Source organism: Salmo salar, chromosome ssa02, assembly GCF_905237065.1.
Source record: "Salmo salar chromosome ssa02, Ssal_v3.1, whole genome shotgun sequence".
Taxonomy (NCBI): domain Eukaryota; kingdom Metazoa; phylum Chordata; class Actinopteri; order Salmoniformes; family Salmonidae; genus Salmo; species Salmo salar.
The window spans coordinates 20,064,589-20,079,588 of record NC_059443.1 but is presented as its reverse complement, the minus strand read 5'-3'; the positions used below and the strand labels follow the sequence as shown (position 1 = coordinate 20,079,588).

The 15,000-nt window shown below is 44.2% G+C and overlaps 1 protein-coding gene across 1 annotated transcript; it reads left to right on the top strand.

Moving 5' to 3' along the window:
- Positions 1 to 2,884: 2,884 nt before the first annotated feature.
- LOC106573533 (dual specificity protein kinase CLK2) lies at positions 2,885 to 14,199 on the top strand. The gene is made up of 11 exons (XM_014148657.2): positions 2,885 to 3,381; positions 4,382 to 4,472; positions 5,177 to 5,243; positions 5,343 to 5,459; positions 5,626 to 5,792; positions 6,262 to 6,356; positions 7,812 to 7,941; positions 8,036 to 8,118; positions 8,580 to 8,659; positions 12,630 to 12,720; positions 13,814 to 14,199. Exons 1-11 carry the CDS (start codon positions 3,316 to 3,318, stop codon positions 13,988 to 13,990), a joined length of 1,164 nt encoding a protein of 387 aa, XP_014004132.1. The 5' UTR covers positions 2,885 to 3,315; the 3' UTR covers positions 13,991 to 14,199.
- The last annotated feature ends 801 nt before the right edge of the window (positions 14,200 to 15,000 follow it).

The following is a 15,000-nucleotide window of genomic DNA, read 5'->3' as shown; positions in this document are numbered from 1 at the left end:
AATAGAGAGAAAATGGGTGGTTTAACTGACTAGCAGGTGTGAATCTCTCGTTGTCTTAAACAACCCACAATCTGAATCAACTGCCAATGAATCATCATTACCTGTTCTCTTACATCACACATTCCTTGGCTATGTTCTCCAAATATTCCACGAGGACACCAGTTACATTTCCATGTATTGGTTCAACAACATCAGTGTGTATTAAGAAGGACTGAGCCCAGTAGACTACATTAGATCTGAAGAGACATTGTTTCAGAATGTCTGGGGCATGGGGTCAGGGGGGAGAGTGGAGGGGACAGAGAGAAGAATATCACTGAACAGGCTCACAGTGAAGGATGAAAGACTGATGCTGAACAGTTGACCACCCAGCCTGACATCTGGACTGAGGAACATGGTGGTGGAACAGAGTGGAGCTGAGGAACATGGTGGTGGAACAGAGTGGAGCTGAGGAACATGGTGGTGGAGCTGAGTGGAGCTGAGGAACATGGTGGTGGAGCTGAGGAACATGGTGGTGGAACAGAGAGTGGAGCTGAGGAACATGTTGGTGGAACAGAGTGGAGCTGAGGAACATGGTGGTGGAGCTGAGGAACATGGTGGTGGAACAGAGAGTGGAGCTGAGGAACATGTTGGTGGAACAGAGAGTGGAGCTGAGGAACATGGTGGTGGAACAGAGTGGAGCTGAGGAACATGGTGGTGGAGCTGAGGAACATGGTGGTGGAACAGAGTGGAGCTGAGGAACATGGTGGTGGAACAGAGAGTGGAGCTGAGGAACATGTTGGTGGAACAGAGAGTGGAGCTGAGGAACATGGTGGTGGAACAGAGAGTGGAGCTGAGGAACATGGTGGTGGAACAGAGAGTGGAGCTGAGGAACATGGTGGTGGAACAGAGAGTGGAGCTGAGGAACACTGACTGAACTACAGTAACACAAGAACAAGGTGACTGAACTGAAAAGACAGAACACAGGTAAAGTAAGACAGCTGTATGTAATGTGATTACTGTAATCAGCAGAGTAGTGGTGTGTTGAATTCTTCAACAGTTTCTCTGTATGATATTGTAGAATTGCAGGCCAGAGTGAGAGCCAGGTGGAGGAGCTGAAGACAGAGAATGCAGGTAATGTAGAGATAAAAAAATACAGTATGTAAAGAGGGTTTGATATATTTGGTCCAAATCAGACAAGGAACAGCTTCCCAAAATTCTTCCTATATTTGTAATTTCAGCTCAAGCAGCTACAGGTAGCCTACTGCCTGCGTACACACCCATCTACATGTATGAATACACATGTCCATTGGGACCAGATACAGACACAGTCCAACATCACTTACAGGCTGCTCCAGTGTCTGGTGGCTTTGAGAGACTGACTGTGTTGATCTCTCTGTTTTTACTCTGATGCAGGTGTCTTCAGTGCTCCAGTGAGAGGAGTACATGGACTTGGGTTTGTTCAAGAATGACCAGGGTATAATGTGGAATGGACAGTACAATAGTCACGGAAGGTGACAGTATCTCTCTAATTCTGGGACTCTAGAACTGGAGGAGGGGGACCTGGTCTACATGAGTCTCCCATCAGGCTAAAGGATCTATGATGATTCAAATAAACACAGCTCCTTCAGTGGCTTCCTGCTCTTTCCTATGTGAGATGAACACCACAAAAGCTATAATAAAAAGTCCAATCTGTTCTTATAACATTCCATGAAACATTATGACGGTAAAATAAAATGACAACGTCTTCTGTTGTGTTGACGTTTGACTGTATTTACTAGGGTATAGATGAATGTTATTCAGCTCAGTAGTTTGGGTGGAAGGCAAAGGGTCAGCGTTCGGGGTCAGAGTGATCATGTATTTATTGTATGTAACTACATACACAAATAACCGTCCAGGTCAACAGTCAGTTTAACTGACAGTTTCAAGCAGAAACGGATCCATTACTATGCTTAAGTCAATGTTTTAGTGATAAATCACATTCACTTCATTCTTTCTCTGCTTAATGATAAAACTAGAAGCCCATTTAGCCTATTAAAGCTGTACTGCTCCCATATTAATCTGTTACACCTATCCATCTACTAACTGGCATACAGGCCAGATCAGTATCACCACACACAGCAAACTTTAAAGGTACAATCCTGAGTTTGTGTCAGCCCAACAGCAGCCCACCGACTTGGTTTGGTGTAAAGCTTAGAGATGGGTCTAGTCGTGCTTGGTAACATTTTTCCTAAAAAAGTTTCAGAAGTTACACCTGTGCTTGTAGTGAAGAGATGCACTACATGGCAGTTTGGAACTCAGTAGGGAGTGTTGAAACTGAGGGCAGACACTTTTTACGCGCTACACCCTTCAGCACTCGGCAGTCCCGTTCTGTGAGCTTGTGTGACCTACCACTTTGCAGCTGAGCCCTTGTTGCTGCTAGACGTTTTCACTTCACAATAACAGCACTTACAGTTGACCGGGGCAGCTCTAGCAGGGCAAAAATTTGACAAACTGACTTGTTGGAAAGGTAGCATCCTATGATGGTGCCACATTGAAAGCAGTTCTTTGTGTAGGTGAAGAATATAAATGACTGGGTAATTTGTACATGTTTAAGTTCCTCCCTGGTATATCCGGAGAGTTAACTTCCTTGCAATTGCTTGAATAAAATCTTAACTTGAAAACGAGCTCTGCCTGATCCTTGGAACAAGTTTTTCTTCAACAGTATACACAGAGGACAGGTGTAGAAAAGCACTATGCCAGAGTGCGGGGGTTAAGGAGGTGACAGGAGTGGCAGGGAGGGAAACTAAATATGCCCCTCATACACTCACACACACACACACACCACATCTTGATTCTGGTCTCAGGACGTTCCCTGGTGGGTGTGACCAAAGGTTATTATTAGTGTCCGTCTCAACTCTCTTTCTCTCTCTCAATCTCCTGTATCCTTCTCATATCTCTCCTTCCCTATCTACTTTCTCCTTATCTGTCTGTCTCTTTGTTCCGTCTTCATCGGTTCATCTAATGTCTTTTTCTCTCCTCTTGTTTCATTTGTACTTCACTCTCTAACTTTTGTCTCTTTTCTGCCACTATCTTTTTCTTTTTGCTGTTTTCTCTTCCCACTGTTTACTATTGTCTGTTCTGTCTTTCTCACTCTTAATATTAGTTCTGTCTTCCTCTGCACTCCTTTTTGCTCTGTCATTAGTTTCTGTCTCCTCTCTTCTGTCGTCATTCCTTTTCCTGTATCACTGTTTGTGGACTTTATCCTTCCTTCTTTGCTGTCTTCTTTACCTACGTTGTATCTTCCACTCCCCTCTTTTTCCCTTATCTTCTTAATTCCCTCTCTGTCTGTTCTGAGTTATGGGGAAGACAGAGTTGTACTCTGTGTATAAGAGCTTTCTGGACTGTATCTGCCTCTGCCTCTCTGTGAGTACCCGTCTGCATCTTCCCTCCTCTTCCTCCTCGTCTGCTTCTCTTTTCCATTTTCTCCTTTCCTTTCCTTCTCTCTTCCATCCTCTCCCATCCTCTCCTTTCCTTTGCTATGCACTGTTCATATGTTCACTGCCTTTTTCTTAATGTTTGAATTCATTTAGTTGTGTTTTGTGAAGTTTGATACAGAGGCGTTTTATTCCTGGCAACCCTTCACTCTCTCTACCTGTTCTGCCTCTCTACCACAACTCAGAGAGAGAGAGAGAGAGAGATAGTCTGTGTGTGTGTGTACCTACTTTGTATGATTTACATTGTCTGTAAGCCACCCTCTAAGTCAGAGAAAGTTGCCCGCTCAGCACTCTCTCTCTTTCTCGCTCTCTCTTTCTCTCAGCACTCTCTCTCTTTCTCTCTCTCTCTTTCTCTCAGCACTCTCTCTCTTTCTCTCTCTCTCTTTCTCTCAGCACTCTCTCTCTTTCTCTCTCTCTCTTTCTCTCAGCACTCTTTCTCCTTGTGATGTTGTGGTATTAATAACAGTCTTAGAATGTAGATGGAAATAGTCACAGAGCTGCTCCATGCAGGCCAGCCAGTCACTTGACATTTCTCATTTAGGCCCTTAACACCAGCACAGGACAGGGAGAGGGTTTAGGGCTCCACTCTACTGTATGTACAGATAACATAGTCCACTACTGATATAGTCCACTAGTGCATACTCTGTTTAAATTCAGTTCACCAGTTACTTGCTACAGGTGGCAGTCCCAAGTCATTACATTCATCAGGAATGGACTGTTTTCTTAAAGAGTTAGGAGGAGTCTGTGGAATTGGATAACATCATCAGGGGCTTGCAACACTAGTCCTCAGCTTACGAGCATTTTAGATTATTAAGCAGCTGGTATGTCAGCTGTGTGTGTGTTGTTGAGAGGCTCAGTCCAACTATGCTGATGACTTTTGCCCTGTTGTCCCCTCCTCTAAACCCTTGACCCTGACCTCTGACCCCTAGCGGAGCAGCAGTGAGGGGCCAGGGAAGAATGAGAAGGCCCCTGACGATGGTCACCTGGCCTACCAGAATGGAGACGTTCTACAAGAGAGATGTAGGCTTTGTTTACCTTCTCATCTACTAGTCCTATCCCTCCCCCTATCCCTCCACCTATCCCTCCACCTATCCCTCCCCTATCCCTCCACCTATCCCTCCACCTATCCCTCCACCTATCCCTCCACCTATCCCTCCACCTATCCCTCCCCCTATCCCTCCACCTATCCCTCCACCTATCCCTCCCCTATCCCTCCACCTATCCCTCCACCTATCCCTCCCCTATCCCTCCACCTATCCCTCCACCTATCCCTCCACCTATCCCTCCACCTATCCCTCCACCTATCCCTCCCCCTATCCCTCCACCTATCCCTCCACCTATCCCTCCACCTATCCCTCCCCTATCCCTCCACCTATCCCTCCACCTATCCCTCCCCTATCCCTCCACCTATCCCTCCCCTATCCCTCCACCTATCCCTCCACCTATCCCTCCCTATCCCTCCACCTATCCCTCCACCTATCCCTCCCCTATCCCTCCCCCTATCCCTCCACCTATCCCTCCCCTATCCCTCCACCTATCCCTCCACCTATCCCTCCACCTATCCCTCCCTATCCCTCCGCCTATCACTCCCACTATCCTCTAGTCTTCACACATTTAAAAGACAGGATAGGTGAATGTTTTCGAGCCCTCTCATAAAGAGACTCCTCTACTTCCCAGTCTTTAATTGAATCCCCATGCCTCCATCTCTTCGTCTTCCCCATCAGATGAGGTTATCAGTCTGTTGGGAGAGGGCACCTTTGGGAAGGTGGTGAGGTGTGTGGACCGGCGCAGGTATGAGAGGCATTTATAAAATACACATGCACACTGGTAGAGCATCAGGTGGAGCGTGTGCCGGTTGTTAGCTAGCTATTCTCTCTGTCTCTCTCTCAGGGCTGGGGCACGTGTAGCTCTGAAGATCATTAAGAACATGGAGAAGTACAGACAAGCTGCTAAACTGGAGATCAATGTCCTGGAGAAAATCAACCAGAAAGACCCACACAACAAACAGTACGGAGTCTGATGAACCAGTAGAACGTTTGACAAGTAGTTTCCCTCACCTTCTGTGGCTTTCTCTTTACTTCTCTTTTCTTTCTTCCCCCCCTCTCTCGCTCTCTCTATCTGTCTGTCTCTCGCTCTCTCTATCTGTCTGTCTCTCGCTCTCTCTCTCTCTCAGTCAATGTGTTCAGATGCTGGACTGGTTTGACTACCATGGTCATGTGTGTATCTCCATGGAGCTGCTAGCCCTCAGCACTTTTGACTTCCTGAAGGGGAACAGCTTCCTGCCGTACTGTATGGATCACATCCGCCAGATGGGCTACCAGATCTGCCTCGCCGTCAACTGTGAGTGTGTCACACACATATATGTATGCCCATGTGCATGCTGGTAGCTCTCCAGAACCAGGGTTGGTGGTGACTACTTCCATAGACTATGACATTACTTACCAGGGATTGTTTGGTGTCTGGTATTGGTCTCTTTGACCAGAAGAGGGCGCTCGTTCATTGATGTGGCTCAGTCTACTAGCCTAAAACTGAACTCTGGGCCTCAAAGCCAGTTCCACTGCTTTTTATATTCTTCCCCTCTAATCATGGACTGATTTAGACCTGGGACACCAGATGGGTGCAATTAAGTATCAGGTAGAACAGAAAAGCAGCAGGCTCCGGACCTCGTAGGGTGAGAGTTGAATACCGCTGGTCTACTACATACTATAGAGGAACTCCTATGGGCAGCAAGTGCAACGCTGGGCAGTTCCACCTTGGCTGTCCAGGTATTATCATGATGGATGCATGGTTTATCTGTTTCCCTCTGCAGTTCTCCATATCAACAAGCTGACCCACACTGACCTCAAACCTGAGAACATCCTGTTTGTCAACTCTGACTACACCATCACTTACAACGCTGAGAAGGTGAGAGGGAGGGCTTTATCCTTCCTTCTTCACTCTCTTCTTTAACTACGCTGTTTCTGGGGGTTTCTCCTTTGGGCAAAAGACCGTCCTCTCTCCTCCGTCCTCTCTCATCTGTGACCCGGAAACCGATAAGTGGTCGAGGAGTGTGTCAATTTATTAGTAGGCAAACGGAAGAGTGTCGTCCCCTCCTCGATAGCCACTTTTCATTGAGGATACTCATGTCTACAGTATCCTACCACAGAATAGTTTTGACATCTGCCACACCCCATTTGAAATATACCACACCCCATTTGAATCAGATTTGGTTTTGTCAGAGGAGAAAAACATGCACACTTTTAAAAACAATATGCTACACATTGTTTTAACCATAAAATGTTTTGCATCTTAATTTGTTTTGATCACTTTACATTTATTTTGGGATCCACCCCTGTAAACGTCATTTGCCTGATGAGTGGAGAAGGATCGTCTCTTTTCAACCAAGCACATTTTCATCCACGGTCACTCTCCTTGCCGATTCTCCTAGATGAACTTTTACCTTTTTCAAAATGAGGCAGGAGAGGACGGAGGATAGAGGATGGAGGATAGAGGACAGAGGATAGAGGACGGAGGATAGAGGGCGGACGATAGAGGACGGAGGATAGAGGGCGGAGGATAGAGGGCGGAGGATAGAGGACGGAGGATAGAGGACGGAGGATAGAGAGCGGAGGATAGAGGGCGGAGGAGAGAGGACGGAGGAGAGAGGACGGAGGATAGAGGACGGAGGATAGAGGACGGAGGAGAGAGGACGGAGGAGAGAGGACGGAGGATAAAGGATAGAGGACGGAGGATAGAGGACGGAGGATAGAGGACGGAGGAGAGAGGACGGAGGAGAGAGGACGGAGGATAAAGGATAGAGGGCGGAAGATAGAGGACGGAGGATAGAGGACGGAGGATAGAGGATAGAGGGCGGAAGATAGAGGACGGAGGATAGAGGACTGAGGAGAGAGGACGGAGGAGAGAGGACGGAGGATAAAGGATAGAGGGCAGAAGATAGAGGACGGAGGATAGAGGACTGAGGAGAGAGGACGGAGGAGAGAGGATGGAGGATAGAGGATAGAGGGCGGAAGATAGAGGACGGAGGATAGAGGACGGAGGATAGAGGACGGAGGAGAGAGGACGGAGGAGAGAGGACGGAGGAGAGAGGACGGAGGAGAGAGGATGGAGGATAGAGGATAGAGGGCGGAAGATAGAGGACGGAGGATAGAGGACGGAGGATAGAGGACGGAGGAGAGAGGACGGAGGAGAGAGGACGGAGGAGAGAGGACGGAGGATAGAGGACGGAGGATAGTGGATGCAGAAGGTGAGCAAATCTAATTGATAAAATGCCTGTATCGTCCTTTCCCCTCCTTTCTTCTTGTCTTCTTCTTTCTCCCCCCTCTCTCTGTCCCCCCACCTCTCTTTCTCTCGCTCTCTCAGAAGCGGGATGAGAGGAAAGTGAAGGATACAACAGTAAGGCTGGTGGATTTTGGCAGTGCCACGTTTGACCACGAACACCACAGCACCATCATATCTACACGCCACTACCGTGCTCCTGAAGTTATTCTGGGTAACATACACACATCACACATACACACATCACACTCACACACTCTAATCTTGGACTATTGGCTAGCTGAGCATTTATTACTGTTCCAACTCAGAGCTGGGCTGGAGTCATCCGTGTGATGTCTGGAGTATCGGCTGCATCCTGTTTGAGTACTATGAAGGCTTCACTCTGTATCAGGTACTGTGTGTTTGTGTGGGTGTGGACGTGTTTAACTATACTTGTGAGGACCAGAAGTCCCTGCAAGAATAGTAAACAAACAAACATTTGACCAACTGGGGACATTTTCTTAGTCCCCACAAGGTCAAATGCTATTTCTCAGGGGTTTAGGGTTAGAGTTAGGGTTAGAGTTAGGGTTAGGAGTTAGGGTTAGTTTTAGTTTTAGGGTTATGAGCTAGGGTTAGGATTAGGGTTAGTGTGAAGGTTAGGTTTTGGGGTTAGGGTTAGAGTCAGGGTTAGAGTTACGGTTAAGGGTTAGGGGTTAGGGAAAACAGGATGTTGAATGGGACTGAATTGTGTGTCCCCACAATGTTAGTTACAAAAGACTGTGTGTGTGTGTTTGTTGTTTGTGTGATACAAGTGAAAGTGAACTAAGTTGGGAGTTTATAGCTTCTGCTGACCAGTGTTTGTGTTTGTCTCAGACCCATGACAACCAGGAGCACCTGGCCATGATGGAGAGAGTACGGGGACCTCTCCCCTCTACGATGATCTGCAAGACAAGGTAACACATGATGACAGTTACACACACACACATACACACTCCTTGTAGACACACATACACATTTCTCATAGATACACATACACACTCCTTATAGATACACATACACACTCCTTATAGATACACATACACACTCCTTATAGATACACATACACACTCCTTATAGATACACATACACACTCCTTATAGATACACATACACACTCCTTATAGATACATATACACACTCCTCACAGACACACATACACACTCCTTATAGATACACATACACACTCCTTATAGATACACATACACACTCCTTATAGATACACATACACACTCCTTATAGATACACATACACACTCCTCACAGACACACATACACACTCCTTATAGATACACATACACACTCCTTATAGACACACATACACACTCCTTATAGACACACATACACACTCCTTATAGATACACATACACACTCCTTATAGATACACATACACACTCCTCACAGACACACATACACACTCCTTATAGATACACATACACACTCCCTATAGACACACATACACACTCCTTATAGACACACATACACACTCCTTATAGATACACATACACACTCCTTATAGACACACATACACACTCCTTATAGATACACATGCACACTCCTTATAGTTACACATACACACTCCTTATAGATACACATACACACTCCTTATAGACACACATACACACTCCTTATAGATACACATACACACTCCTTATAGATACACATACACACTCCTTATAGATACACATACACACTCCTCACAGACACACATACACACTCCTTATAGATACACATACACACTCCTTATAGATACACATACACACTCCTTATAGATACACATACACACTCCTCACAGACACACATACACTCCTTATAGATACACATACACACTCCTTATAGACACACATACACACTCCTTATAGACACATATACACACTCCCTATAGACACACATACACACTCCTTATAGACACACATACACACTCCTTATAGATACACATACACACTCCTTATAGATACACATACACACTCCTTATAGATACACATACACACTCCTTATAGATACATATACACACTCCTCACAGACACACATACACACTCCTTATAGATACACATACACACTCCTTATAGATACACATACACACTCCTTATAGATACACATACACACTCCTTATAGATACACATACACACTCCTCACAGACACACATACACACTCCTTATAGATACACATACACACTCCTTATAGACACACATACACACTCCTTATAGACACACATACACACTCCCTATAGACACACATACACACTCCTTATAGACACACATACACACTCCTTATAGATACACATACACACTCCTTATAGATACACATACACACTCCTTATAGATACACATACACACTCCTTATAGATACACATACACACTCCTTATAGATACACATACACACTCCTCACAGACACACATACACACTCCTTATAGATACACATACACACTCCTTATAGATACACATACACACTCCTTATAGATACACATACACACTCCTCACAGACACACATACACTCCTTATAGATACACATACACACTCCTTATAGACACACATACACACTCCTTATAGACACATATACACACTCCCTATAGACACACATACACACTCCTTATAGACACACATACACACTCCTTATAGATACACATACACACTCCTTATAGATACACATACACACTCCTTATAGACACACATACACACTCCTCACAGACACACATACACACTCCTTATAGACACACATACACACTCCTTATAGATACACATGCACACTCCTTATAGTTACACATACACACTCCTTATAGATACACATACACACTCCTTATAGACACACATACACACTCCTTATAGATACACATACACACTCCTTATAGATACACATACACACTCCTTATAGATACACATACACACTCCTCACAGACACACATACACACTCCTTATAGATACACATACACACTCCTTATAGACACACATACACACTCCTTATAGACACACATACACACTCCCTATAGACACACATACACACTCCTTATAGACACACATACACACTCCTTATAGATACACATACACACTCCTTATAGATACACATACACACTCCTTATAGACACACATACACACTCCTCACAGACACACATACACACTCCTTATAGACACACATAGACACTCCTTATAGACACACATACACACTCCTCACAGACACACATACACACTCCTTATAGACACACATACACACTCCTTATAGATACACATGCACACTCCTTATAGATACACATACACACTCCTCACAGACACACATACACACTCCTTATAGATACACATACACACTCCTTATAGATACACATACACACTCCTTATAGATACACATACACACTCCTCACAGACACACATACACACTCCTTATAGATACACATACACACTCCTTATAGACACACATACACACTCCTTATAGACACACATACACACTCCCTATAGACACACATACACACTCCTTATAGACACACATACACACTCCTTATAGATACACATACACACTCCTTATAGATACACATACACACTCCTTATAGACACACATACACACTCCTCACAGACACACATACACACTCCTTATAGACACACATACACACTCCTTATAGATACACATGCACACTCCTTATAGTTACACATACACACTCCTTATAGATACACATACACACTCCTTATAGACACACATACACACTCCTTATAGATACACATACACACTCCTTATAGATACACATACACACTCCTTATAGATACACATACACACTCCTCACAGACACACATACACACTCCTTATAGATACACATACACACTCCTTATAGACACACATACACACTCCTTATAGACACACATACACACTCCCTATAGACACACATACACACTCCTTATAGACACACATACACACTCCTTATAGATACACATACACACTCCTTATAGATACACATACACAATCCTTATAGACACACATACACACTCCTCACAGACACACATACACACTCCTTATAGACACACATAGACACTCCTTATAGACACACATACACACTCCTCACAGACACACATACACACTCCTTATAGACACACATACACACTCCTTATAGATACACATGCACACTCCTTATAGATACACATACACACTCCTTATAGATACACATACACACTCCTTATAGACACACATACACACTCCTTATAGACACACATACACACTCCTTATAGACACACATACACACTCCTTATAGATACACATGCACACTCCTTATAGTTACACATACACACTCCTTATAGATACACATACACACTCCTTATAGACACACATACACACTCCTTATAGATACACATACACACTCCTTATAGATACACATACACACTCCTTATAGATACACATACACACTCCTCACAGACACACATACACACTCCTTATAGATACACATACACACTCCTTATAGACACACATACACACTCCTTATAGACACACATACACACTCCCTATAGACACACATACACACTCCTTATAGACACACATACACACTCCTTATAGATACACATACACACTCCTTATAGATACACATACACACTCCTTATAGACACACATACACACTCCTCACAGACACACATACACACTCCTTATAGACACACATAGACACTCCTTATAGACACACATACACACTCCTCACAGACACACATACACACTCCTTATAGACACACATACACACTCCTTATAGATACACATGCACACTCCTTATAGATACACATACACACTCCTTATAGATACACATACACACTCCTTATAGACACACATACACACTCCTTATAGATACACATACACACTCCTTATAGATACACATACACACTCCTCACAGACACACATAGTATACACTTTGTCTGATTTGCCCTTTCAGGAAGCAGAAGTATTTTCACCGCAGGCGTCTGGACTGGAACGATAACTCCAAGGCAGGACGATACGTCAAAGACCACATTAAACCTCTATGGGTAAGTTACCCCTGAGATAAAGACACTCTAACCTGAGACTGGACTGGTAAAGCCTTAGATACTTGACACCTAAAGACACCAGTCTCAACGTCAACAGTGAGGAGGCGACCTTCTAGGCAGAGTTCCTCTGTCCAGTGTCTGTGTTCTTTTGCCCATCTTAATCTTTTATTTTTATTGGCCAGTCTGAGATATGGCTTTTTCTTTGCAACTCTGCCTAGAAGGCCAGCATCCCGGAGTCGCCTCTTCACTGTTGATGTTGAGACTGGTGTTTTGCGGGTACTATTTAATGAAGCTGCCAGTAGAGGACTTGTAAGGCATTTGTTTCTCAAACTAGACACTCTAATGTACTTGTCCTCTTGCTCAGTTGTGCACCGGGGACTCCCACTCCTCTTTCTATTCTGGTTAGAGCCAGTTTGCACTGTTCTGTGAAGGGAGTAGTACACAGCATTGTACAAGATTTTCAGTTTCTTGGCAATTTATCGCATGGAATGGCCTTCATTTCTCAGAACAAGAATAGACTGACGAGTTTCAGAAGAAAGGTCTTTGTTTCTGGCCATTTTGAGCCTGTAATCGAACCCACAAATGCTGATGCTCCAGATACTCAACTAGTCTAAAGAAGGCCAGTTTTGTTGCTTCTTTAATCAGAACAACAGTTTTCAGCTATGTTAACATAATTGCAAACGGGTTTTCTAATGATCAATCAGCCTTTTAAAATGATAAACTTGGATTAACTAACACAATGTACCATTGGAACACAAGAGTGATATTGGGCCTCTGTACGTCTATGTAGATATTCCATAAAAAATCAGCCGTTTCCAGCTACAGTAGTCATTTACAACGTTAACAATGTCAACACTGTATTTCTGATCAATTTGATGTTATTTTAATGGACAAAAAATGTGCTTTTCTTTGAAAAACAAGGACATTTCTAAGTGACCCCAAACTTTTGAACAGTAGTGTAGATGCCTTAGATACTTGACACCTGAAGATACCCTCTAACCTGAGACTGTACATAGATACCTTAGATACTTCAGAGAAACGACGTCCTTATTGATGTCTTTGTGTTAACTGACCCCCCCCCTCTCTATTTCAGAGATACCGGTTATCAGAAGCTAAGGAGCATCATCAGTTCTTTGACCTGTTGGAGAAGATGCTGGAGTACGAGCCCTCCAAACGCCTCTCTCTCTCCTCCGCCCTCCGCCATCCCTTCTTCCTACCACTCCTTAGGGGCAGCAAGGCCTGGGAGAGCACCCAGAACATCTGCCGATGACCCCTGACCTTTAACCCTTGACATGGATGCGAGGAAGGACAGCCCAACCATGTCATACAACGTGCCGTTGTAATGTGTCAGGAAGTCGTGCTTGTTGACAAATTGGTGTCCAGAATCCCTGTGCATTATGAGGGAAATAAGCTAATCTGACCTCAGTGTCTGGTCAAATGTATCCTTCTCCACCTTTAACATAAAAAATGCAATGGAGAGAGTCTGTCACTTCCCTTTAGGGTTTGATTCAGTGGAGGCTGAGGGGAGGACGGCTCATAATAATGGCTGGAACGGAGTGAATGGAATGGCATCAAACCAGGTGTTTGATGTATCTGATACCATTCCACTAATTTCGCTCCAGCCATTACCAACAGTCCGTCGTCCCTAATTAAGGTGCAACCAATCTCCTGTGGTTTGATTGGCAGTCTCCTTATGCTGATTGACAGCTTTGCTGCACAGTGGAGGCGGGCCTAGTGGCAGTGAAACATAATTATGTATGTAGACTACACTGTTATAACTGTAGCATAACATTACACACACACACAAACACACACACACACACACACACACACACACACACACACACACACACACACACACACACACACACACTCTACTACAGTTTTATTTTTGTAACTCTGTAACTGGAGATTGTTGTTGACAGTTTTGTTTATGAGTTGTATAAACTGTTTATTAATCTATAATAATGACCTCTTCTACTGTTGCATTTGCACAGATGGGCTCATTGCTCGCTACAACACACACACACACACACACACACACACACACACACACACACACACACACACACACACACACACACACACACACACAGAGCATTTATATTTGTAACACTAACTGGAGATATTGGTGGAATGACTTGAATAAACGGTTTATTTATGGTGCTATAATAATATGAACCCTTCTACAGATATATATCCTACTAGCTGAATCACACAGACACCAACACACCACCCTGTGCACCATCTGGACCCTGGACTCAGAATTTGATTGAGTGC